Source organism: Labrus mixtus, chromosome 13 (assembly GCF_963584025.1).
Source record: "Labrus mixtus chromosome 13, fLabMix1.1, whole genome shotgun sequence".
NCBI classification, from domain to species: Eukaryota; Metazoa; Chordata; class Actinopteri; order Labriformes; family Labridae; genus Labrus; species Labrus mixtus.
Window position 1 is genome coordinate 13,316,747 of NC_083624.1, and position 23,840 is coordinate 13,340,586.

The 23,840-nt window shown below is 40.7% G+C and overlaps 1 protein-coding gene across 2 annotated transcripts in view; it reads right to left on the bottom strand.

Annotated features, from left to right (window-relative positions):
- ptpn4a (protein tyrosine phosphatase non-receptor type 4a) overlaps positions 1-23,840 on the bottom strand; it is a 74,461-nt gene that overhangs the window by 15,862 nt on the left and 34,759 nt on the right. Inside the window, exons 3-15 of one of the 2 annotated variants that reach the window (XM_061053781.1) lie at positions 22,130-22,237; positions 20,462-20,504; positions 19,512-19,587; positions 16,109-16,153; positions 15,825-15,877; positions 12,047-12,167; positions 11,092-11,179; positions 10,243-10,331; positions 4,102-4,165; positions 2,339-2,511; positions 1,119-1,187; positions 849-998; positions 391-552 (exon numbers count right to left, since the gene is read on the bottom strand). In XM_061053781.1, the coding sequence (XP_060909764.1) occupies positions 391-552; positions 849-998; positions 1,119-1,187; positions 2,339-2,511; positions 4,102-4,165; positions 10,243-10,331; positions 11,092-11,179; positions 12,047-12,167; positions 15,825-15,877; positions 16,109-16,153; positions 19,512-19,587; positions 20,462-20,504; positions 22,130-22,237 (1,241 nt within the window). The remainder of the gene's footprint in view (positions 1-390; positions 553-848; positions 999-1,118; positions 1,188-2,338; positions 2,512-4,101; positions 4,166-10,242; positions 10,332-11,091; positions 11,180-12,046; positions 12,168-15,824; positions 15,878-16,108; positions 16,154-19,511; positions 19,588-20,461; positions 20,505-22,129; positions 22,238-23,840) is intronic. The other variant, XM_061053782.1, reaches the window with a different exon arrangement.

Genomic DNA, 23,840 nt, shown 5'->3' on the forward strand with positions numbered 1-23,840 from the left:
CTTTCCAACGCGGCCAGTTAAGAGACACTGTGAGAGGGTGTGAACAGTTGAGAGAAGCCACATACACAGGCAGACATTTCAAAATGAGTCAACTCAGCAGTACACTCAGACAGAGTGGCACTAACACTGATGAGTAAAATTAAACTTCGAAATTAAAGGGCGGCTGTTTTGTGGGGGTGCTTCTTTTATGAGGTAGATCATTTTCAGGGAAGTCTGTATCCCTGTCACCAAGTCAAGACTGAGGTTGGTTTTTTTTTCTCCCAGAGCGACAGCTTTAAAGAAAGTGGGCGGGATTAGAGAGCACAAAAAAAAAAAAGAAGAAAGACGAAGAAAGGACAGAACAAGTAAAACGTGGAAAAATAAGCATTCTAGAGACAAAGTGGAACTTACGGTGTGGAGTCCAAGCTGATGCTGTTAGCCTGCGTGGATGATGCTGATTTGTGATTGGAGGAGAAGACAGGCAGGCTGGGTGAAGCGTGGATCACGTGATCAACAAGGTGCCCGACGGATGACGGGCGTATCCGTGTGCCCTCTTGTACAAACAGTGAGTTTCTGATGAACACACACAAACATGCATGAAGTTAAAGGGCTAAAAAAACAACCTAGCTTTAAACATTTTGGCAATCATAGGCAGGTAACACACGGTGTGTTTGTATACAAGTCATGATGGAATATCATCTCATAATGTGTAAGTGAATCATTTACAATCTGGGGCTTGAAAATCGTACAAAATGAATGAATGACTGAATTATCATTTGAGGTCAAAACACTCTTTTTAAATATTTCTGAACCATTTCGAAAATGATTTCCAGACACGTCTGATATGGACCCTGAAATGTAAAACTCACTGATTGGGCGTCCCAGGCGGCGAGCGAGTGGGTAGGCTTTGGGTCTCCAGTCTCTCATCTGACAGGCTGTTCCTGCTGACTGACTCCCAGTCTGTTCCACCCAGCAACTTCCTGGCCAATGGCTTGCTGGGAGACCTGGATACACAGGGACTTCAATTGAGTTGTAACCAAACGAACTTAATAATGCAAAAAGTGTAACACAGTGATGAAGATCGAATGTTAGAGGTTTGTTGGATAAATCTGAATAACAGATAAAGACATGTTGGTTACCTTGCAAACACTCTGTCCTTGATGCCTTTCTCCTTTCCATACTGCACAGATTGAACCTCCGTCCGCCCGCTAGAGACAGAAACATTAAAAACATTCATCAGAGAGCCCTGCCATGAAAATCAACCTTTAGCTAAAGTGGATCATCTTAAATCTTTATTTTCATAGTTTAGCAAGGTTACAAGAACTTATTGCAAGAGCTACATTTACTTTCCGCACCTTATTTATGAAAAAAGACATTTAGTGAATATTGTATTCACATTTAATAAAGAGCTGATTCAACTACTTTGCTATCAGCTCCTGTAAATTTTCTCTGCTTTGAAATTGCTAAATTGGGGTCGCAGTCACACAAGGCAAAGTTGTCCCCCTCCCCCCCCGGATTTCCTAGTGTGAGAGCGCCCTTAGAGTTGACCTGAGACTTTTCAGGAAGCCAGTAACAAGTACAAAACATGATTAAATAGGGATATTATTATTTTTAATACACGGTTAATTACAAAATAATGAGGCAGATTTTGAACTTGAAATATTTTCCTTAGTGGAAAGTCGGTGAATATCTTCAGGGCAAAATCAGACCCACACAAACTCTGTCTCGCCCGAGAGCAAAGCTCGCTAACGTTGCATCACTGCTGCTCAATAATGCATCACAAGACCTTCAACTTTCATTTCATCTCTCAATCACATTTCAGAGAAATTGTAAATAATACAAAAAAAAGCTACCAATAAAGGGAAAATCATTTGGAGGCCATGGCATACTGCAGTACCAAGAAATGTACAAAAAAAAAATATGTGAAATGGTTTTCACTGGATGCTTGCACACAGACACAAACACACAGACTTTCTTGCTAAACTTTAAAGAATGGCTGCGAGGCCAGACACTAACAACTTAGTTTTTCCTCTTCTTGAGGAAAACCATGAATTATTTAGTTGTGGTTTTCTGGGGGGAGGTAGCATGCGAGACACCCACTAGTCTTCCAGTGATTCAGCCTCTCAACCCAACGTGAAACAACTGCATCAACCTCCAAACAAACAAGTCGGGTTCATGTGTGATTGTTTGTGTCTGAGTGAGTTTGTGTTCGGGTCAATCTGTCTGTGTCTGGCTGTCAAGATGAGACTTCTCAGAGATTACATTTTCTCCTCTGGGAGCGTGTGTGTGTGTGTGTGTGTGTGTGTGTGTGTGTGTGTGTGTGTGTGTGTGTGTGTGTGTGTGTCCTCTTAGTCCTTACCAGTATCTGAACTTTGACCCCAGGGTGAAGTAGTGAGCAAAGAAGTTCTTCTGTGGCGGGATGGGCCTCTCCAGCCTGAAGAAGGTGTGGTGCTCCACACACGCCTTCCACAGGTTTTTACAGGCCCGATAGTTCACCATGTTGAAACCCAGCAGCGTCTCGCGAGTCTCAGTCTGTGTGCAGGGAGGCGGAGAGAGCAGTCAGAGGGCCGCTGAGAAAACGCTTTGGACAGCCAGTTTATTATAATATTAGAGGAAGCACAAATTAAGATTTGACAAAGTCATAGGTTAGAGCTAGAAATAACGAACCACAATGAATGTTACCTGTTGTTTTTAACCTACTCTGTACCACATTGACACATTTGATTGGTCAAATAAAATGTTCCCTTCATCTACATGAGTAGATTTCTTTTCACTACTAAGAAGTGATGTCTACCAGGAAAACTCAGGGGGGGGGCTCATTGCATTTAAAGAGACACACACACCAAAACGGAGCGTTCTGAGAGAGCTGGTTTCTACAGGGTCACAAACCTCCTCTGGTGCTTGATTCATGTTATATTTTGACCAAAGAACAGCACAGATGTTTCATTTAGACCACATGGGACTGTTTGAAAAGGTGGAGGAGGGGGATAATATGTCCTCTTTAAGCTTTCTATTTCAATAGTACAGTCATTACTTTAGGCTTGTCGGTTGAGCCAACAGTTTCAATTGTTACTTCAACAGTCAGCCTTCAGCTTTCTCTTCAGCCTAACTACTCTACAATCTCGTCCCACAACAACTGCAGAGCTCCCTCCCCCCCGGGGATAACAAGCCCGGGTGTGGACTCAGACAGTCATCACAGAGTTTGAAATTACCAGGGGCAATCTCGTGCCATTGCTTTTAAAACACTTTGTAAAAACCCTCATTTAGAGGTGCTATATGAATATAGTTATTATCATTATAATTTATTTCTATAGTGAGTTTATAGAAAATGTACAAGCAGCTTGATAGAAAAAGGTCAAAGCTACATGGATTGTAACAATTGATTCAGCTTCTTTGTTTTTTCTTGAATCTGTGAAGCCTAAAGTCATAACATTAAAATGCACTACCAACATTTTAGAACTTCAGATTCAGTGATTCTTCACTTCGATTTGAAGTTTGTATTGTGTTGTAGTTTGTTTTTTCAGACACACACTTAAGAACAAGTTGGATCTGACTGTTTCACCTAGAATATTCCCCTCTAACAGGAATCAGAGGCCGAGAGAAACAGAGGAAGGACAACTGATGATAATTATATTCATGGATGAAATTCAGACAAACAGAAGAAACGTGAGAGAAAATAAAATTAAAGAACTGGATCCTTTAACTGCTAGATTTAGTTGTTAAATATGAAGATAGACAGTAAGCCGTCAAAGGAATAACAGACGTCTGTGCAGATGTTTGCTTTGGAGATTAGCATCAAGTTGACTGTGAAGGTGACAGACAAGCTGTCTGTTTGTTGTGTTAAGCAGAGGAAAAAGAGATCCACGTGTCAAACAAGGGATGCAGAGTCGGGATTAAAACACAGTTAACCAGGACACAGTCAGCAGGGGGTAAATCTGACACTGATTAAACACACACAAACACAGACACACATACATTTAAAGTCAGAAAGCACAGAGACACACACACACACATTTTGTGTCCATCTGTCTGTTCAAAAAAAACTGGACACAATTTTGAGAGAGTTCGTGTCTAGGAAAAGTGTGTGTGTGTGTGTGTGTGTGTGTGTGTGTGTACACCTACCGCCTCTCTTCTTAGCTGGACGAAGAACTGTTTGCACTTGAAGGAGATTTTCACGATTTTCAACCTGAAAGCAACGGGCAAAGGGAGGATTTTTTCTCTCTCAATGTACGACGTTTTTTACATCCAGGTGAGCTCATAAAGTAATAACATGGCTGGAAATGAATGCTGGACACATGAGGCATGGATGAGAGACAGACAGAGATACTGAAAGTAACTGGGTAATGTCTTGTAGCCTAATAAAGGCAGAATGTTCCAATATATTTTACTTTGATCAATGACTACACATTTCAGGGGACCCCATTTGGGGTTTGGACCCCAAGCTTTAAACTCAAGGTCAGTCAAGTCTTTTGGAAAATATCAGTAATAGTAATGCATATTCAGTGTGGAAATCTTAAACAAAAAATGATACAAGACATACACAGCATTCATTTCATTAACCCTTTTTATTTCCTTTATGGAACTTAAAGGTTGGAAAAACCATCATATCTCCACACTACCTGTTTCAAAAGCAGCTTTCTCCTATCTCTGAGTGAAGCTTTGTGATGAATTAATCAAACACAAATATTGTGGTATTACTGCACCACAAAAACGCTGAGAGATTCATCTGAATGAATAAATTCATAGTTTAACTTTTTGTTTAAAAACTGACATCTAACATATTTTAACAACTGAATTAAAAACCACTTGTACAATATTTTTTAATGAGGCTTCAAAAATATTTTTTGCAAAGAAAAAGAATCTAGGCTGTGATTTATCATTGATGTAAGAATCATGATATGACATTCTTACCCATCCACAGCGCTCTAAACTGACAAACGTTTCTGCAACTTGCACTAACAAACACTCCTGTTTATTTAACATCATTAGACCTATTGACGTAGCTGTAATGGAAATGTGATCTTTGTAGCTCTTCTGAGGTCTGGGACCAGGCTAGGTATATTTGGTTATCTGTTAAATTTGAAATAAATACTTCAGTCGTTACACATTTCTAAGAGCTTGAACTATTTTTGAAGCCGTCCAAAATGACATTTCCTCAAGTCCAACCAATTGTTCGCATTCATAACTGGCACAGTGTTTCCAAGTGTTTAAAAGCAGAGCAGGGAACTATTTCTCTTTCAGGATTAACTACAATGAAATAGAATTTTTATCCACATGTCTCAACGAACCGCCTGTTCTCTAAGTAAGCTGCCCCACGTGTCCCACCCCAACTGTTCATTTAACCTCCAACCTCCTTCTTCTTTGTATAGCTGCAGGGTGGGGGTTATAAGACTAACACCACACCGGAGTACCCCAGTGGTTCAAGATGCTCATCTATGTTCATCACCCTTTGTGTTAACTAGTCCTGCATACAAATCGCAGTACGAGGTCTGCTGATGAGCAGCAGAGTAACATAATCCCTTCCTAGAGCTCTGTTGCTGCTGTGACTCATCGCTCCCTGCTAAATATATTTTACATACTTACTCACACACGCATGCATGGGCAAAAAAAAATAAAAAAATCACACAAACACAGACACACTCATGCTTAGGCAGAGTGTGAGTCATGCCCCATCTAAGTGTGGCTCATTTGTCAAGCTGCTGTGAACAGAAATAGGAAAGAGGCAAAACATCTAAATGCCTCTCTCTCTCTCTCTCTCTCTCTCTCTCTCTCCCTCTGTTGACCCTTCCATACAGTATCGCACAGTTTGATTCATCCCAGAGAAGAAAAAAAACAAAACGAGAAGACAAGGGAGATCCAATGAGGGGTGATGGGACTATTTGCAGAAACAATGGCCCTTGTTGAAGAGAGGGTCAAGATAGAGAAGACGCAGAGGAGAGAGAAAGTAAATGTAAGCACATGCAGAGGAGAAGCTGTTGACTATTATATGCGTCTCCCTCCCTCTGCTTTTCACACATGGTAGTGGGCAGCTGCTCGGGACACCACTGTTGATCTCTAAATTTAGCTCAACTGACGGGATATGCACACATGCAAACACACATTGACCTAAGCTGTTTTTACTCCACACAAGAAGACTTTGCAGTGATTTCAATCATTTCATGGAGACTTGTATCCAACCCTGATTGGTGTCACTTGAACCTGATTATGCTGTTTAATAGGAAGCTTTGTGCATTTGCTCCTTGTTTTCTAGCCCAGCGATACAGAACAAATTATTTATTTGTTTATTGCATAATTATGTTTACACTCAAGATGCATGTTTATCAGAGAATTGGGAGAGCACAGAGCATGACATTACAACATGTTTAGCGGACTACTTTCTTACTGTCTCAATCCACGTCACCAACTCTTAATGTCTCAAACCGGATTCAGGTCAGTTGGTCAACTTAAGTAAGCAGCATCTCTGCTTACAGCTCGCACAGTTTTTAAACATGAAAGGGCTTAATGCTGTGATTTTAATAACTAGGACCTTCAGCTTTAGAACGGTAGAGAATCTCTACTCATAATTCAGCTCCAGGCAGCCTCTAATGACTTCCTCTTGCTGCCAAAAAAAGAGACTCAGAAGCCGTTTTCACACACTGCACTCCTGAAAAGTTCTAGAAAATTTCAGGGCAGCTTGCACCTGAAATCTTTCACACATGACCCTCACAGCCAGTGGTTTCCCTGTACGAATTCATATTTATAACAAGAGTGTGAAAAAGAACATAAGCAGGGAGAAGTGAGCAGAAAATAGTATGAAGCAGCTTCATTACCGGCGCAAAGATCGAAGCTGTCACACAGAGATCACAGAATATAAATGTCATCACCCCCTTTAATCACTAGCAATTAATTTTCCTCTCAAAAATTGGCTCAACCCAACATATCTTACTGGCTGGAAGAAGTCTTGATATAGCCAAGGTGAAAAATTCAGCTGTTTGCATTCACACACGACGCTCACCCAGACAAATGTCAGAACATTTTCAGGAGTTGTGTGCATGAGTGAAATGGCAAAGAGAAACTTCTCTATTCAGTAGATAGATAGATACTTTATTGATCCCGAGGGTAATTCACTAGTAATTCACTAGTTTTAAACCCTTGTTGATTGGTTTTAGAGAAGAGGAGTCCTCTGTGGATAACTCAGCTCCAGGTAAAACCCTCTGAATGACGCACACTGAAGGATAAACCACATAGCAAATAACAAACTGACTAAATGTTTGTCATCCTGATGTCCTCTTGACTGGTGACTCAAATTGTCTAGAGGGGGAGCCTTATCTAAATCCTCAAGAGAACATCCACACTGTATCTTTACCATCTCAATTCAATCCTTTAACTTTTCGTCACCATATGGGGAGGAAAGTCCCCGGATTTATGTGATCCCGACAAAGTCAGTATCCCAAAATCCTTCAATCTAGAAAGCTTACATGAGCACACACAAACTAAACTAAACTGTCCATAAACACACAGATGACCCAAGCTGCCATGTGCATTCGGTCAAAGTGTGTGTGCCTGTGTGTGTGTGTGTGTGTGTGTGTGTTAAGCCGACACATGAGTGAATTATCTTTCGGAGTTACAGGGATTTGAGCAGTTACTGTCCAACCCCAGCGACCATTAACATTTAGCCTCCCACAGTGCAGCAGCAGAGTAAAGGAGATTTCCAAGAATCGATGCTTTGGAGAGCGAACCGGAGCCGGAAACATAAAGACTGATGAGAGTAAGTGAATTAGACAGAGAGATAAAAAATATATATATATATATAAAGAGAGACGCAGAGCAACCAGATTTGATCCTTTAATATTTCCAGGAAACCTAGTTAAATATTAAGCCCTCTCCCTAGAAAAATCAGGTGGAATCATCTACATAATTCTAGAAAAGAATCCAACTATGGCTTAAACATTAATACGCAATGCCAATAATCACTGTGTGAGAGGTTACTCAAATATGGAGCAGTGCATTTCTCAGTTAGAAAGGATCCCTGGTAGCGTTTCAAGTAGACCTGGCTGCAGATTGATGGACAGACAGGTGTTTCTGTGACAAGAAACATCTGCAGTGTGAGTCCCAAGCAAAGGAGATATCTGGGGGGGTGGACTGTCTTCTTGTTAGCAGAATGTGTGAAGCACAGAGAGAAAGAAATCAAATGTTACAGTGGAACTTCACATGAAGAATGTATTTTAAATATAAACTTATCAATTGAGATGGTTTAAGTCAGTGTTTCTAAACTAGTGGGTCGAGACCCAAAAGTGGGTCACGGAGCCATTTTCAGTGGGTCGGCAATGTGTGCCTAAAAGAAAAAATAATGTGTCAGAAAGTCTATGAAGCGCTTTTTTGACATGTTTGTTTTTGTTTGTTTGTTTCTTCTGTCACGTTTTGTACTGTCGGAGGTCCATACTGCAGTGGGGCTTGACCAGTTGAGAACCACTGGTCTAAGTAACCTGTTCTTCATCCATAGCTCGACTCAATCACTCCTGAGAGCTGGCAGACTTCTACTTTTTTTTTTTTTTTTTTTTACACACCTTGCTTATGGGCTTGTCAAAGGTGTAACTCAAGTTATTCAACCTCTGATAGCAAGCTCAATTTCTGCAGTAACGGTTTGTTTTCAGGTGCACATGCTTGTTGAAAAAGCATGTGTTTCATTTGAAATCTCTTTCTGTCTTCTTGACCCAGCTGGTTTGGGCAGATGGCTGTTCCCCAATGAGTCTGGTTCGGCTTAAGGTTTTTGCTTGTTTAATAAAAAAATAACATTTTTTTGCTGCAAAGTGTTTGTTTGAGGAGAATTAACTTCGGCCACTGTAAATAGGTGTAACAAAGAATATGGTCCAGACCTTGTCTTTGTGCCATGTGTCATGGAATAACTTTTGCTGCGATTATGAACTACGCAAACAAGTTCATTGAAAAATCTAGATGAAAAATTAAACATCCCCATTTGCTGTTTTGTTGAAACTACAGACCCTTCCAGCTGCACATTAAAACCCAGTATATCATGATGACCTTACTGGATTAACAGTGTTATCTTTTATATGAATGTTATACAACACCACACGAGATTTCTACATTTTGAGAGAAAAGTTGGAAAATAAATTCACTTGTAGGCTGCCATTGTAGTTTCCACTGCAATCCACTCTGGTGACTGTCATCATATGGTTGCATCGTTCTTCCCCTAATACTCTTTTCTGTATGTGAGTGTCATCCGTTTGAGCTCACTGTTAGTCAAGGGGACAATAATAAAGGGGTTACTTGCAATGTTTGTCTCTGGATGTCACTAACCAGTGGGGATTGCAATGGAAACAACGAGGGCGGCCCACAAGTGAATATATATTTTTCAATTTTTATATTTAATCTTTTTTTGTATGACATACATATAAGATAACAATGTAAATCCAATAAGTTAAAACAATTCTAATTAATAAACAAGGTTATTTTAAACAACAGCACCTCTTCGACTGCTACTCAGTTCCAAGGCATCCAACAGGGTTCAGTCCTTGGTCCTCACCTGTTCTTCGTCTATTCAGCCACTTTTATACTGCGCTTACGAAAAAGTGCCGTAACTAAGCCCAGCTTTGTACATTCATATTGACTCCGCAATGGCGTAATATTCTTGTCCCAGTCACAAGGGTTGGGAGAGCACAGCACATCGGGAGCTCCACAGACACACAGTCAGACATGCACAAACACACAGCTTTCACTCCCCGCTGGCTTAGCTGATCCCGTCTCACCGTGTAACGCCACTCTGTTACTACCTCCAAAGACGGTACAGGGGGGATCACTATGTCCCCCAATTAAGCCCCCGGGACATTCAGAGTGATGGCGAAACGTCACAGGGACATAAATATTGTGCCTTGAAACAGCATCCTGAATAGGACTTTTGTTAATCCTCCATTCTCCAGCCTGATCCTGTCTTACTGATATTAGAGCCCAGCTGTAAATCAACTGTCTAACCCTAACCTTTTCTAAGTACAGAATAACATGATTGTTTGCTAAAACCACAAACAGTATCTCCCTCAAAACTGACAATTTCACTCAATCCCTACGCAACTATTGGCTTAAAGCTGACTGAAACTCCATTTCTAAACAGCCTTCTCAAATGTTTTTTTTGTTTTTGTTCTAACTTTCTTCTTATTTACCAGATTTAAAAAAGCTACTGATAAATATTGCAGTGACACTTGGGTTAAGGGCAGGCACATTTAATGACTCATGTAATTTGATGTTTTTGTGTGTGGGTGTGTCACTCACCATGGGAAATAGTTGATCCGTACCCTGTTCTTGTAAACCACAATCCCGGCAGACATAACCCCAATAAGAATCTCTGTGTTGCTCTGGTCCTGAAGAGAGGGAAAAGTGGGTTAAGGAGTTAGATTAAACTAATGTTCTTGTGCTACATTATAAAGACAGAAACGTTTGATTTAAATGTCTAAAAAAATAATAGATTGCATTTTTCTTTCTTGATTACTTCATTGCTGCTCAATTGAAAAAATAAATAGTTTTACTATAAATTCCTTTATTGATCATTAAAGCCCTTAAAAAACCCCATCTTTTAAAAAAAAAAGAATACCCTCATGATATTTGGGGTTTAGTGCCTACATGTCACATGATTTCATGTGATATCAAGTAAAGAAGTTTGGCCAATCTCTCTACTGCTCAGCTACATTTCTGCTAGTTGTGGGCTTAAAATCAGCTGTACAAAGCAGCTCCTCCAACTTGTTCTCATTCCTCCTCCGCTACTGCAGGAAAGAAAACATCCTTGGGTCGACAATGTTTTGACTGCAGATTGGGATTTTGTAAAATAAATCCTGATATCACTGGTTAACAGTGAATATAGACTTTATTTTGTTTCTCAAAGTTTTTTGTGGAAGAGAGGAAGGAGTGAGATGGACACACTGATATTTCAGAAACACTACCAACAGGTCGCATGACTTTTGACTTGGGAGAAAAAACTCTAAAGCCATAGACAAAAAGAGATAACCAAACAGAAACATCCCCAGAAAGATTTTAACACACACACACACACACACACACACCACACACACACACACACACACACACACACAGGTGTTAAGAGTCACTGAGTCAAACCTTACTTACCCTTGCATAGTGCAGCTCAACCCCGTAGAGCTCCAGCGTTCGTGCTGTGTTCAGATAATTAAACTCTGACTCGGCAGGAGATAGACCGCTGAGAGAGGGAGAGAGTGGGAAAAAAGAGAGAGAGGGGGAGTGGGAACATGAGAGAGAGAGAGAGGGGAAGAGAGAGGGAGAAGGGGGTGATAAAGAGAGAGAGGGAGAGAAGGGGGAGAAAGAAAGAAAGGGAGAGAAAGAGAGAGAGTACAAGGACAGACAGGAATGAGGTTGAAGGTGGGAGCGATGATGACAGGGTAGGAGGGAAGGGAGGAGAGTACATCAGAGAGACAGATGGGGGACAGAAAGTGAAGAGGGGTAAAACAAGAAAAAGTGTTACTTTTTTAAATGTTACCAAGGTCTCGCTCATGGTGGATAAATAATGCATCTCTCTAAATCACAGAACACGGTGTACAGTCTTAACTTGTCTAGAGATAACCAACATGTTTGAAAGATCTGTTTGATTTTTACTAAATAACTGATTTTCATTTTTATAAAAATGAGTCAGGTTACAACGTTGATATGTAAAGTAAACTTAGACAATGTTTCCATGTGAACTAGCAGTATTTGGGCTTTATCTAACTGTAGCTAACTACCATTTAACATTTTACTGAACACATGACACCATGACCATGATAGAGCTGCTTTTTCTCGTCTTGTCTTTTACTGATGATAGGACCCTGGAAACATTGTTGTTTTAATACTGGATGGGAATCTTAATTAATTAGGACTGTTTGTTTGTTAGCATAAACCTGAATGTCTTTTTTTAAGAAAAAATGTTTTCATATAGTTCAATATTACGTGCTCATATGAAAAAATACAGAACTTCAACTACAGCAAACAGTGTATACATAAACTGTATGGTTATAACAGTTTCTTGTACGTGCATGAGCATGTGTGTGCTTGAATCTGTGTGTCTGTGTACCTGTGCTGCTGGTGATGTTTTGAGACCTCTTTGTGGAAGTCTTGAGGGGGATTGGGGATGAAGCAGTATTCCGACAGATAGCCGGATGAATGCTCCGTTTCACTGTAATCCCCCAGTTCAGCTAAAGGGGGAGAGAGAGAGAGAGAGAGAGAGAGAGAGAGAGAGAGACAGATAGATAGTCAATGCATCCCTGCTATCCCAATTGAACAGTCATAGTGGAGAAATGATTTATTCTTGTATCTTTGTAATGAACTGGTGCAAATCAACGCATAGCAAAAATCTGTTAAATCTAGATCTCTCTAACAAAGAGAACGGTTTATCCTTGTGTCATTGAAAACGTACCAGTCAAATACTGGTCTTGACTTGTGTGCCACGTTTTATAATTGAGTTGTTTCTTCTAACGCGTTGTCTGAGCATAATCTATAATTTTCTGACCACAACCTGCTTATTTACAGCAGAAATGGATAATTGACAATGAGAACCATCGAGCCAATTCAACCACAACCATGTGAAGTGAAAAATATTCTCAGGATACAAATGTTTTATGCTATAGCTTAACAACAAAGAAATCACACTAAACCAGCAACAAACATGGAGCCTTTGTCATCATCCTTTGTTTTTTTTCACATATCTTTCTTTGACTCATAGTATTGGATGTTTCTTGTTTAATTTGTGGTGTGAATGAGTTTACTCTGGAGAGCTTCTGTACTATTACAATCCCCGTCATACAAAAATGAAGCTTCACACCTCGGCTGAAAATTCTCACAGCCTCTAACAATCCTCTTCGATGACAAAAGTGTGCATTTTATCCTCATGCACATACAGGACATCTCTGGATCTAATCTTAGTGTTAAGGATCACAGAACAATGGAATCATTCTGTGCGTTGAAGTGTTATTTCATACGGCGGTGCATGAGTTAGTGTTACTATGCCCTTTCAGATCTTGAACCAAGCCAAGTAGCAACACAAGCCTGGTATAGTCATGTTATCAGGCAATATACCAAGCTGGTCCACGAATGGTGACGAATGAAAATCAAATAGTAGATATCATATAGCACGGACCAAAGCCTTTTAAACATGCCTCAAAATATCAGATGAAAGAACAAATCAGTTGAACTACAATATAAAGAAAGTAGGGATTTTATATAATATGATACTCAAAGATCTATGTTAGCTCTCTGAGCGCTCACAGTGAACGAGCACAAAGCAAATCCCCAAAGCCTTTAGCTCACTAGCTGGCAGTCGAAGCTCAGAATCATCAATTCGCTCAAGTAGTCCCTGGACTAACCTTAGTAGCCAGTAGCCTAAGCATATTGAGCGACAAATCAATTCAAGCTGAACCGCTTATTGATGTGCACACTCCAGGGAGAAATTTATGTTCAGTCAATAGCTTACATCTTCACACAGTGGGCTGGTGTTTCTTTTTTTTCTTTTTATGCTGTGGTCATGACTTAAACAAGATTCAATGTTAAGGCCAATGAAGCTCAAAGGACTGGCTGACAGCCTGATCTCTCCGATTGTGTCCATCTTTGGATGTGAAATCCATATGCAAGCGATGACAGGATTTAAGTGGAAAGACTAACCTGAGCTCATTCTTCTTTAAAATGATTTTATTGACCAATTGAACCATTAAAAGAAGATATTAAACTCTCTGTTTGAGATGATGGATTTATGTTTTTTTGGGGTTAACCTGGTGTAAGTGTAGATGCATGCATGATTTCCCTAAGCTTACCCTAAACAACAACTGATAGAAAACCTGATTGTATGTTTACTCTACAAGCACCCAGCGCTATCAATATGAATACATTTTAAAAAGCAGCAGTATGCAAATCAATTAAAAACAGCTTTAAGGCCCTGACACACCAAGGAGATTGTGAGCGATCGTCGCCCTAGTTTTTGTGGTGTGTCCAGCTCTGTCACTACCCATCAGCCCTGTCAGTCCCCTCCGCCTTTTTTTCATCGATAAGACATGTTGAATCAGTGTAGGTCTGTGTGTTGGTGAGAGTAATCACTGTGATTGGCTGTTCAGCTAGGCAAATCGGTGCACTCAACTTTTTATCAGACATTATTCTCGATTGAAAATGCCTATATCATGAGTGGTGAGCACACGGTGTGAAAATGGTCTTCTCATATCATAACAATGGTTCATGTATCCGCATTCTTCTCTGTCCTCTTCCGGTTTCCCCTTTTTAGAATAACGATTACAGACTACTGCCGCCTGCTGGCATGGAGAGTTATTTCCTCTCACGCATGCGCAGTACATGGTGGTTGGCCGTCCGCTGTAGTCTTTGCGGTGTGTTCAAGTGCAACTTTTTGGCCAAGACAAAAGGCGTCGGGCGGCGTCTTGAGGTGACGCCACAGTCGACCTTCGTCGCCACTAGTTCTTTGCCGTCTGCTTGGTGTGTCAGGGGCTTTTGTTTGATGATGCAACATTTTCGTAAATATGAAATGCTGCATTAACCAAGACCACATCTCCTGTTAAAGAACAGTCAAAATAAAAATGGGGTATTTCCGGATTTCTTTCACCAAAATGCCTCGATACTAAGGAGGGGAATGCCGTGCTTTTCAGACAGCATTTGGTCAATTTAAAACAAGAATCCAGGCCTGCTGGGTGGGATTTGTGGTGTGTTGAGAATGCATGCGTAAGTGTAGGATTTAAAGTGATCACTGCTGGCACTTGGGGCTCAGCTAACTGAATTAGCAGCATAGCAGCTGCTTCAAGACAGGTTTTTATTTTTATTTTCCCAAAGCAAACATTTATCTTCATAATCTGGGCTGGCACTGAGGGAAGCGACAACATGCACCTAGCAACCGAGTGTGCGTGTGTGTGTGCATGTGTGTGTGACTGGGGGTAAAAAGCAGTAGTGTCATGATGTTGGTAGTCTAGACCAAATCTCTTCACTGACCTATATACAGTAGCTGTGCAAATTCCCTACAAAATACACCAGAGAGGTGGAGGAGAGAGGAGGGAGGCGGCAGAAAAAAAGGGATAAGCAGAGAGTGATGAGAAAGACCAAACAGAGATAAAAAGATAGAGACAGACAGAAGGCAAAACAGGCTGCGCGAAAACAATGAGCAGCAGTTTAAAAAAAAAAAAAAGATAGAGAGAAAGAGCGAGTGAGACGGACAGACAGAGCAGTGTGTCAGGAGTCATTATTGTGATGACAGAGGGGCCCAGTCAGCATTTAACCCACACGCTACATCACAACAGTAGATGAGATTAGCGCTGAGGCTGAAAGTCCGCTGGCATGAGCTCGACTGTGGGTCGGAAGAGATGGTTTTTAAACCAGTGGTTTCTGCTACATGTTAGCCATGAGGTGTTGGAACAGTGTTATAAGCAAGGAACAAAACAGAGGAGCTGCTGAGTGCTATATCATTTATCTGTTTGTCAATTAAATGTCTGCTTCTGTCATTTATTGTCGATTCTATTCTGAAAACAATATCAGAGATTTTGTTCTTTTAGGCCTTAAGTACAAAGCTTCATGGTTTCTAGAAATACTTTCCATTTGTTTACCTCCCCATATTTGGCCAACAAGGAGTCCCAACAGTGAAGAAAGGAGAACCAACACTACATTTAATATTGATGTCATTGCAGACACAATCAAATATCACCACGCAGCTTAATTGAATCATAATGGCTTCGGAGCACCGGCTATGAATGCACTGGAGCGACCACAGTCATTACATTTAACAGTGTGAGCAGCTTAAGACAGGCCTAATGAATTGCCTTTTTCCACCGCTGTGTGTAGAGTGGATGTATCCAGGGAGCAGTACTTACATTGAACAGCATAGGATGCCAGCAGTGCTGCCGTGTTGTGTGGACAGGGCAATCTGGAAATCACAGGAACACACACACAAAATCTTACATAAAGATATTCAGTTTGGGATCAATGCAAAATACAATACAGCTCCTTTGAAAGATTGATAAGAACTGTTACATCTCTTGTGAGAATTCAGATCTAAAACAATCTCAAATGCAACAACTATAACTCTATTACAGCCGCTCTTTGTGAGGTCACTGTCTCTCTACAGCGACAGCTAATATGCAAAGGACACACTCACCTTCCAGTTAATAAATCCTGCTTGATCTGAAGGAAATATTGGTACCTGAGGGGGGACAACACAATGCATTAGGATAAGAGACCAGTGCACCAATCCCTTAGTATTTATTGGGTTTAATATCATTTCTGATGGTAGATACCCTTTAGAAGAGTTCTTTGTTTAAAGGGGCTATATGTAACTTTCAAAAATACTGCATTTGTAGTGAAACCGCATGGCCGTCAGGCGAACTGCACCGGTAACCTGTTGCTCGCTCTCCCTTGCGTGCTCGTCATACGTGCTCGTACGTACACAAACAAGCATAATCATCGGCCGCGAAACACTGGATATTTACCGGCATAATGTTTACAGAGGAGGTAAGTGGTCATACACATGTGAAAGTCTGTGACGGAGTCTGTGTGTCTGTATTCATTCTCCATCCTACAAACGAGAGCGGGAGTGAGTGATGAGTTTGTCCGCCTTTGAGAGCTCCTTAGGGTGGATAGAAGTGTGTGGAAGGCGGCCTCTGGCTATATCGGGAGTTTGTACTGTTGATCTCTGTAAGTGGAGCGGAGTGAGGAGGACGTTGAGAACGCGCATAAAATGTCACTTCCTGGAGCTTTCGCGGAAAATACGACCCGGGGAAAGTTTTTATACAGGCAACACAGATAGACAGTGAACATCTACTTTTTCACATCAGTTAACCGTTCGCTTATTAATGGGCGATAAAAAACGATTTATACATTTAAAAGTTACATATAGAACCTTTAATTAGAAGTATAATTAAGTCCTTTTTTTCTTTGAGAACTGTCTCTCCTGGGGTGGAGATGGCCTATTGGTTAGGTTGCTCCGCATGTAGGGAGGCTACAGTCCTCCAAGAGTGAGGCCCGGCTTCGAGATCGACCGATGCCTCATTTCCCACATGTCGTTCCCAACTCTCTCTCTATCCCAGGCTTCCTACTCAATCCATGCCATCAAAATAAAGGAAAAAAGCCTCAAAATAAATCTTTCCTTTCTTGTCCTATTCAAATAAATGTTCATGATAAACCTCACAGAATAGTAAGAACATGTTCTTATAATTTAAACTGATTACTAAGGTAGTTTCAAGGAGGGAGGATAAGTAGAGAAAACAGTCTTGCTTAACTATCAGGATCGGGTGTTAGACTTGACTGGATTGCACAACACACCAGATTCACATTTCAGATCCAAGGCTCCCTCCCCGCTGTAACAAGCTGTATACAAAGTGTTAATGAAGCTCAGGGAGCGAGGCCACGACTGAGAGACTGAAATAAACAGCAGGCGGAAAAGGCGATATGGTGCTGTGACGCCTCCTCTGCATGGTGTTTATGTAGAGCTGCGCTGTTGCAGACCTTATGTTTGCAGAAGTGTGGGTTGGAGTCCACATAATGGCCTTGATACAAAACATACAGATTTCTTATTTTCCTTTAATGAGTAAGAATCCACCAGAGAATGAAGCTCCGGTCCTGGGTTTTCATTTACTGCCTATAATTAGATCCCAAAAGCTGTTCTCATATTACCAACCTTTATATTATGTTCTTGTTTACTGAACATGTACAGAACATAAATATGTTTACGAAGCATGAAATATGTCCCTTCTTGTATGATGAGCTGGGGGACGTTGTGTACCCATTCTGAGCTGTGTTCTCCATCGTGGTAATTGTACCAATTGTTTACTTCAGTGGCAGCTTGCCAGCAGTTTAATCTGATGATAAATCTGCTGCCAAATAATCCTACATACTTAGTGATGTATGCATCCATGCTGGCCACACCAGGGATGTCAAGTAACAATGCAAACATTTAACTACCAAAGCGGGGACACAGCCATAACGCCCATATCCCAGGAGGAGGGAGTTAGTGTTTCCTCCATCACGCTACTCTTGCCTCTTGGCAGTAGACATAGTAAAGAGAGTAAATGTAATAAAAAAACAGAGACTCCTCTCTTCTTCAGTATTGCTATGTCGCGGTTATTTCTGTAACATGAATAAGAAACAAGAGGAGACAGGACAACAAGAGATTGACGTTTCACAGGTTTAATTACATTTATAACACGTTACAGGGAAATTGGCCATATCCACCAGGCACAAAGAGAGCGGGAAGAATGCGCACTGAGCCTCTCTTGTGTCTGCTTTTTTTTTTTAAATTAGAGCACGACTGATTTATCGACCAGCCGATAGTAACAGCCGATATTAGCATATCACATGACTAATGGTACCGGCTAATTTGATCTCAGATACAACTAGGTTTATTCAATTTAAGTCGAGTATTTCATTTAATATAGTTTTTCATTCAAAAAATGTTCGTAAGTAAAGATGAGTGTTTCAGTGCGCTGATGTTATTCCGGATAATTAAAGGCTTTTGTACAACTGTAAAAGGAATCTTGTCTTAATTATAAATCTTTGTGTGTTTGATAAAAGCATTTTTTAAGGGATCACCGCAATCAATGTTTGTATATCCATATCCACCGACCTCTAAAGGTCGAAGATACATCTAAGGAAGATATCGGCCGATATATCGTTATTGGAATTTATTTCTTGCGCTTGTATAGCGCTTCTCTAGTCTTCTGACTACTCAAAGCGCTTTTACACCGCATGTCACACCTTCCCATTCACACACTGATGGTAGAGGTTAACCCAAGTGACCATCAGAAGTAACTACTCCCATTCATACGCATGCATTCACCACTGACGAAGCAGTGGGAGCAATTGGGGGTTAAGTGTGTTAAAGTGCCCAAGGAGACATCGGACATGTTGCTGCAGGAGCTGGGGATCGAACCCCAAACTTTCTGGTTGAGAAGCGACAGACACTACCAACAGAGCCACAGCCGCCCCCTCTCTACCTAATATCAGTATCAGCCCCAAAAATCCCAGATAGGTCAGGACCTATTTTATACACATTGGAACAAAATTTTACTCACACCTGTAAGTGGTACATCACTTCTTCTCTGACATGTTCACTTCATTCGTTTTAAAAAAAAATTAATCTTCACCTATGTCCATACAGGCATTTATTTTATACGGTGCTTGATATTTCCCAACACATGCTTCAGCCTTACTGCTCAAAGAGGTCACCCCTCTTTATTTATTTGAATAAAGCAGCACAAATACAAAGGCTGCTCCTCGTCAGTGTCCTAATCAGCAGGGGGAATAATCACATCACAAACTGAGTGATATCGTGTGAAAAGCGGCAGAGTGAGTCACTGTGTTGTTGACCTTTTCATCATTATCATCCAGTGCTCAATGAACAAGAGAAATCCAACACTGACAACATATCAATCTCTAAATCTACACTACAAACATCTTAAAAATCTGAAACCCCTTTCAAGTTTAAATTCATTATTCTTCAGTATTTAACCCTTCCATCAGATGACGTTAAGCATTCACAAATATCTCACATTCAACACTCTTACCGTGTGTATTCTTCCTGAAGTTTGTTGGGGTCAGTCACAAAGAATTTGACTCTGAAGCTCAGGTTATGGGGAGACCCTAAAGAAACATTGAAGGTAAACAGTTAGAGTGGGGGGGGGGGGGGGGGGGGGGCACGACATGTCAGATTTCTAAATAGAATGTTTATTATACTAAAACTCGGTCAGTCAAATGTCTGTGTGAGACAACATGTGCATGTATTTGTGATGTGTGAATGAAGATGTGAAAGTATGTGCTTTATCTAAAGATGATCAAAGAGTATTAGAGTTTTTAATTTATATTTATGATAATGTAGTAACAGTAGAAAAAGACAAACGTCATGTTATACTTCTTGAAAAGAGAAGCCAGTAGTTAAGGCCAAAGAGAAACTATTGTTCAAGGTTCTCACCATTTCTTTTTTTTTCTTCTTACTCTTACAAGAGTGAAAACAAGTACGGAAAAAAAAAGACCCAAAGGGTAAAAAAAAAGAATGCCGACATTTGTACAAACATGTCGGTATAATTCAAAGTATTGTGTTAAAAGTAAAATCCTGCGGTTGTTCTTCAATGAATCCGTCACCCGGCATGAAAACAGAGTTGAAACCCAGTTCAATCATTGCTCGAGGGGCGACTGTATTTCTCACTTTGGCTTCTTCTTAATTGTTCTACATGTTACAAATTCTATTACTCATTATCAAAAAAGAGTGGAGTTGAAATGGAGTTTAGCTGTTGCTCAAGGCAGACTGAGAATGTTTTAACTGGACACTTTTTGCTTTAGGTGGAGTGTGGATTATTAACAGTAGAGTAAGGCCGGACCGCTTCACACTGTTTGTGAAAACTAAGCAATTAAGTTGGACATCAGTGACCTGTCTCTGCTTTAAGATGTTGTGCTGATTCCTGAAAATGCTTTGAACAGGTTACGTTAAGGTGGTATGTGTTGTGTGTGTTTCACCTACTTTTTAACTGTTTCCTGATGGGCTTGTTGGGATCGAGCCAGCGCTGTAAAATATTGATCGAGAGACACTTAGAGACACCAGAACCTTTCCACAGCATGAATACACAACGTCAATTATTCACCACACACACACACACACACACACACACACACACACACACACACACACACACACACACACACACACACACACACACACACACACACACACACACACACACACACACACACACACACACACACACACACACACACACACACACACACACACACACACACACACACACACACACACACACACACACACACACACACACACACACACACACACACACACACAGTATATGCATATATTTCCTATATACAGTGAGATGCTGTAAGTGTACACTCTGGCATTTTATGCTTCTGATTTTATGAGACTGATCCAAACACAGAGCATCTCTAGAGACAAACACATGTATCTTATATTCATGCACACACACACACACACACAGTCATGACCATGACCTTTTGCTTAACGTGATTCACGCTATTCAATCCATTTTCCTCTGACATCATGCTCAGGGTGGGAAGATCAAATGCTGTTATAATGTGGAACAGCTTTGTTGCCTCTCGGAAGTCTTATAAATGTTGTAAATCTGACAAATTATCATCATCACACTGTTGTAAAATTGGATCTGCAACTGAAAGACTGTAATTTAGAGACTGTCTGAAGGGACTTTTGGTGATATGTCCAAGTTCAACAACCAAGGGAGAATAAATCATCTACCACTGACAAAATTAATGTAACCACAACCCAGCCAGAAATACAGTTTCAATTTTATTTTAGGATTTTCTTTCTTCGGGGCATTTTTTATGCCTTTTATTGGAGAGTCTGAAATTGGGGACAGAGCGAAAGACATGTTGGAAAGGAGCTACAGGTCGGAATTGAACCCAGGCCGCCCGCTTTCAGGACTACAACCTCTGTACATGGGGCAAGCTCCCTAACCACTCGGCCATCAGGGCCCCTGCTTTCCCTTTTTTGATCGGCTGCTGAAGAGAAACAGGAAATGTGGGGTAGAGGGATTAGGGATGATATACAGCATTTACCCAGAAACCAGTTTGTCGAGGACTATGCCTCTGTGGTGCATTGGGCGCCTAACGAGGAACAACAGGAAATCTATTATTTCTGAAATATGGACAAACATCTTCAACACATTAACTGTACTGAAGCCTCATAGTGAAACACACTGGGACTTTCTTATCACACAATGTAAGACTATTTAACTGTAACCTCAACGCTAACATGAGCTGATGTCTAATCGTAGCTAAGAAGTTATCCGATACTTCCCTAAAAAGATACACTGCATAGCCCTCTACATTTTTGCTTTCCACAGTCTTTTTTTAAGCTTTATTTAAAAAGGAAGCAGTGGGATTAAGAGTGTTGCCTATGTTTATTCAACTTGCAAACAGAAAGACAGCAGCATGACATAATAACAGCATTTAATAATCCCACCCACAAGGATGTCACAGGAATGATCACTGTTTATGTATGATCAATGTCAATCCCTCTGCTTTTACCAGCTGTGTTTTATGGCTGGCACATGCAGCTCGACGTGTCATTCACACACACAAAATAAATATGTACACACACACACACACTCTTATGGATTACAAACATGATACTGACTGGTGAATCTAAGGAGTCATCAGCCAAGTGCACGCCAAAGTAGTCTCTCTCGGTCAGCTCCAGGTGCTTAAAGACAGCATCCAGCAACACCTGGCCATGATCCGACTTCTGCAGAGAGGGACAGAAAACACACTCAATCAAAGTTTGTTTCTTACCGGTAATTTCCACTCTAAAGAATAAAAGGAAGGACGGACACATTTTACACAAAGAGCTCTGAATCATGTCCGATCCTCTTTGTCGAAAGGTCAGAGAAGGAGCAAGGGCGAGAGAGAGAGAGAGAGAGAGAGAGAGAGAGAAAGAGAGGAAGTAATTAAAGCATATCCTGCCCCATATTATAGAGAAGACAGAAGCGTAGTGCTGTGACTCTTCAAAGAAAAGAAATCCCGTTTTCCCTTCACAGAAGTCTAAATAATTTAATTGCTCGCCTCGCTACTGAAACATTTCTCCGAGTTAGGATTCATGTGTGATTCATCCATCGAGTCTTAACTAATATCTTTCCAACCACACAGGGAAGAACATGTATAAGGGATTAAGCAGATGCGCGCCTGAGGGCTATTGTCATATATTTCTCTGTGTGGTTGATTCAGTGACCGTGTAACGCCATCTGACATCTTTGAGCAATAGAGCAAAGATGTGTAGTCCATAAAAAAACAAATGTAAAACAATGTCAGTGTGGAAATTCAACACAAACTGTATGTTAAACCTCTTCCTCCTTCAAAACTGTGACCCAGAGACAAGTGACACACTGAGGTGTGTGTCGAGCTACGATGAATTTAAAAACCATTAAATGTAGACATAATTACACGTTATTATATATATACATTTTATTTCATGTCTTACACGCACCAAATGTCTTAAAGGGACAGTAACATTTAGTGTCATGGCTTGATGGGTAAGCATCTGATCTCAATCAATCAGTTTTGATCACTTTACCAAAAGAGCTGCTAGAGACCTTACTCATTTTTATATCATCTACAAAGACCCAATATTAATCCATCATATTTTTATTTTTTATTTGTTGTTGTTGTTACTCTGATTGTCTCTATCCTTCTTCCTGAATCTCCCTCTATCCAACTTTCTAAGCCCAACACAGTTTAGGCAGGTGGCTGATCCAAGATGATTCTGCTTTTGCTCAGGGTTTCTGCCTCTTAAAGGAAGTTTTTCCTTGCCACTGTAACTTTGCTACATGTTGCTTATCGTCATGAAAGATGGATTGGGGCAGTAGTTCAGTCTGTAGGGACTTGGGTTGGAAAACCCTGAGGGTTCAAGTCCCGGGACAAAATACGGAAGTTGTTCTGGTAGCTGGAGAGGTGCCAGGCCACTTCCAGAGTATTTGCAGAGGTGCCCTTGAGCAAGGCACTGAACCCCCAACAGCTCTGGTGTGCTCCCTGGGTAGCATTAAGTAGCAGCCGCACTCTGACATCTCTCCACTAATGCATGTCCACAGGCCCTGTTTGTGAATGTGTGTGAGAAGAATGTCCCTAAATAAATGTTGAGTAAAAACTATCACTCCAATAATATGAATTAATTTCCATTATGTGAAATCGTCTTCATACAGGAATCTATTTAACATGAAAAACTAAAGCCACAAAGGCTGTATTGTTCAATACTGACAACAATTCAGCCTTTTACCTCCATAACTAACTGGAAACAGTTTTATAAGAGCAAACAGGATGTGTGGCCAACTGTTCTCTTGAAAGTGTCAGGAGAT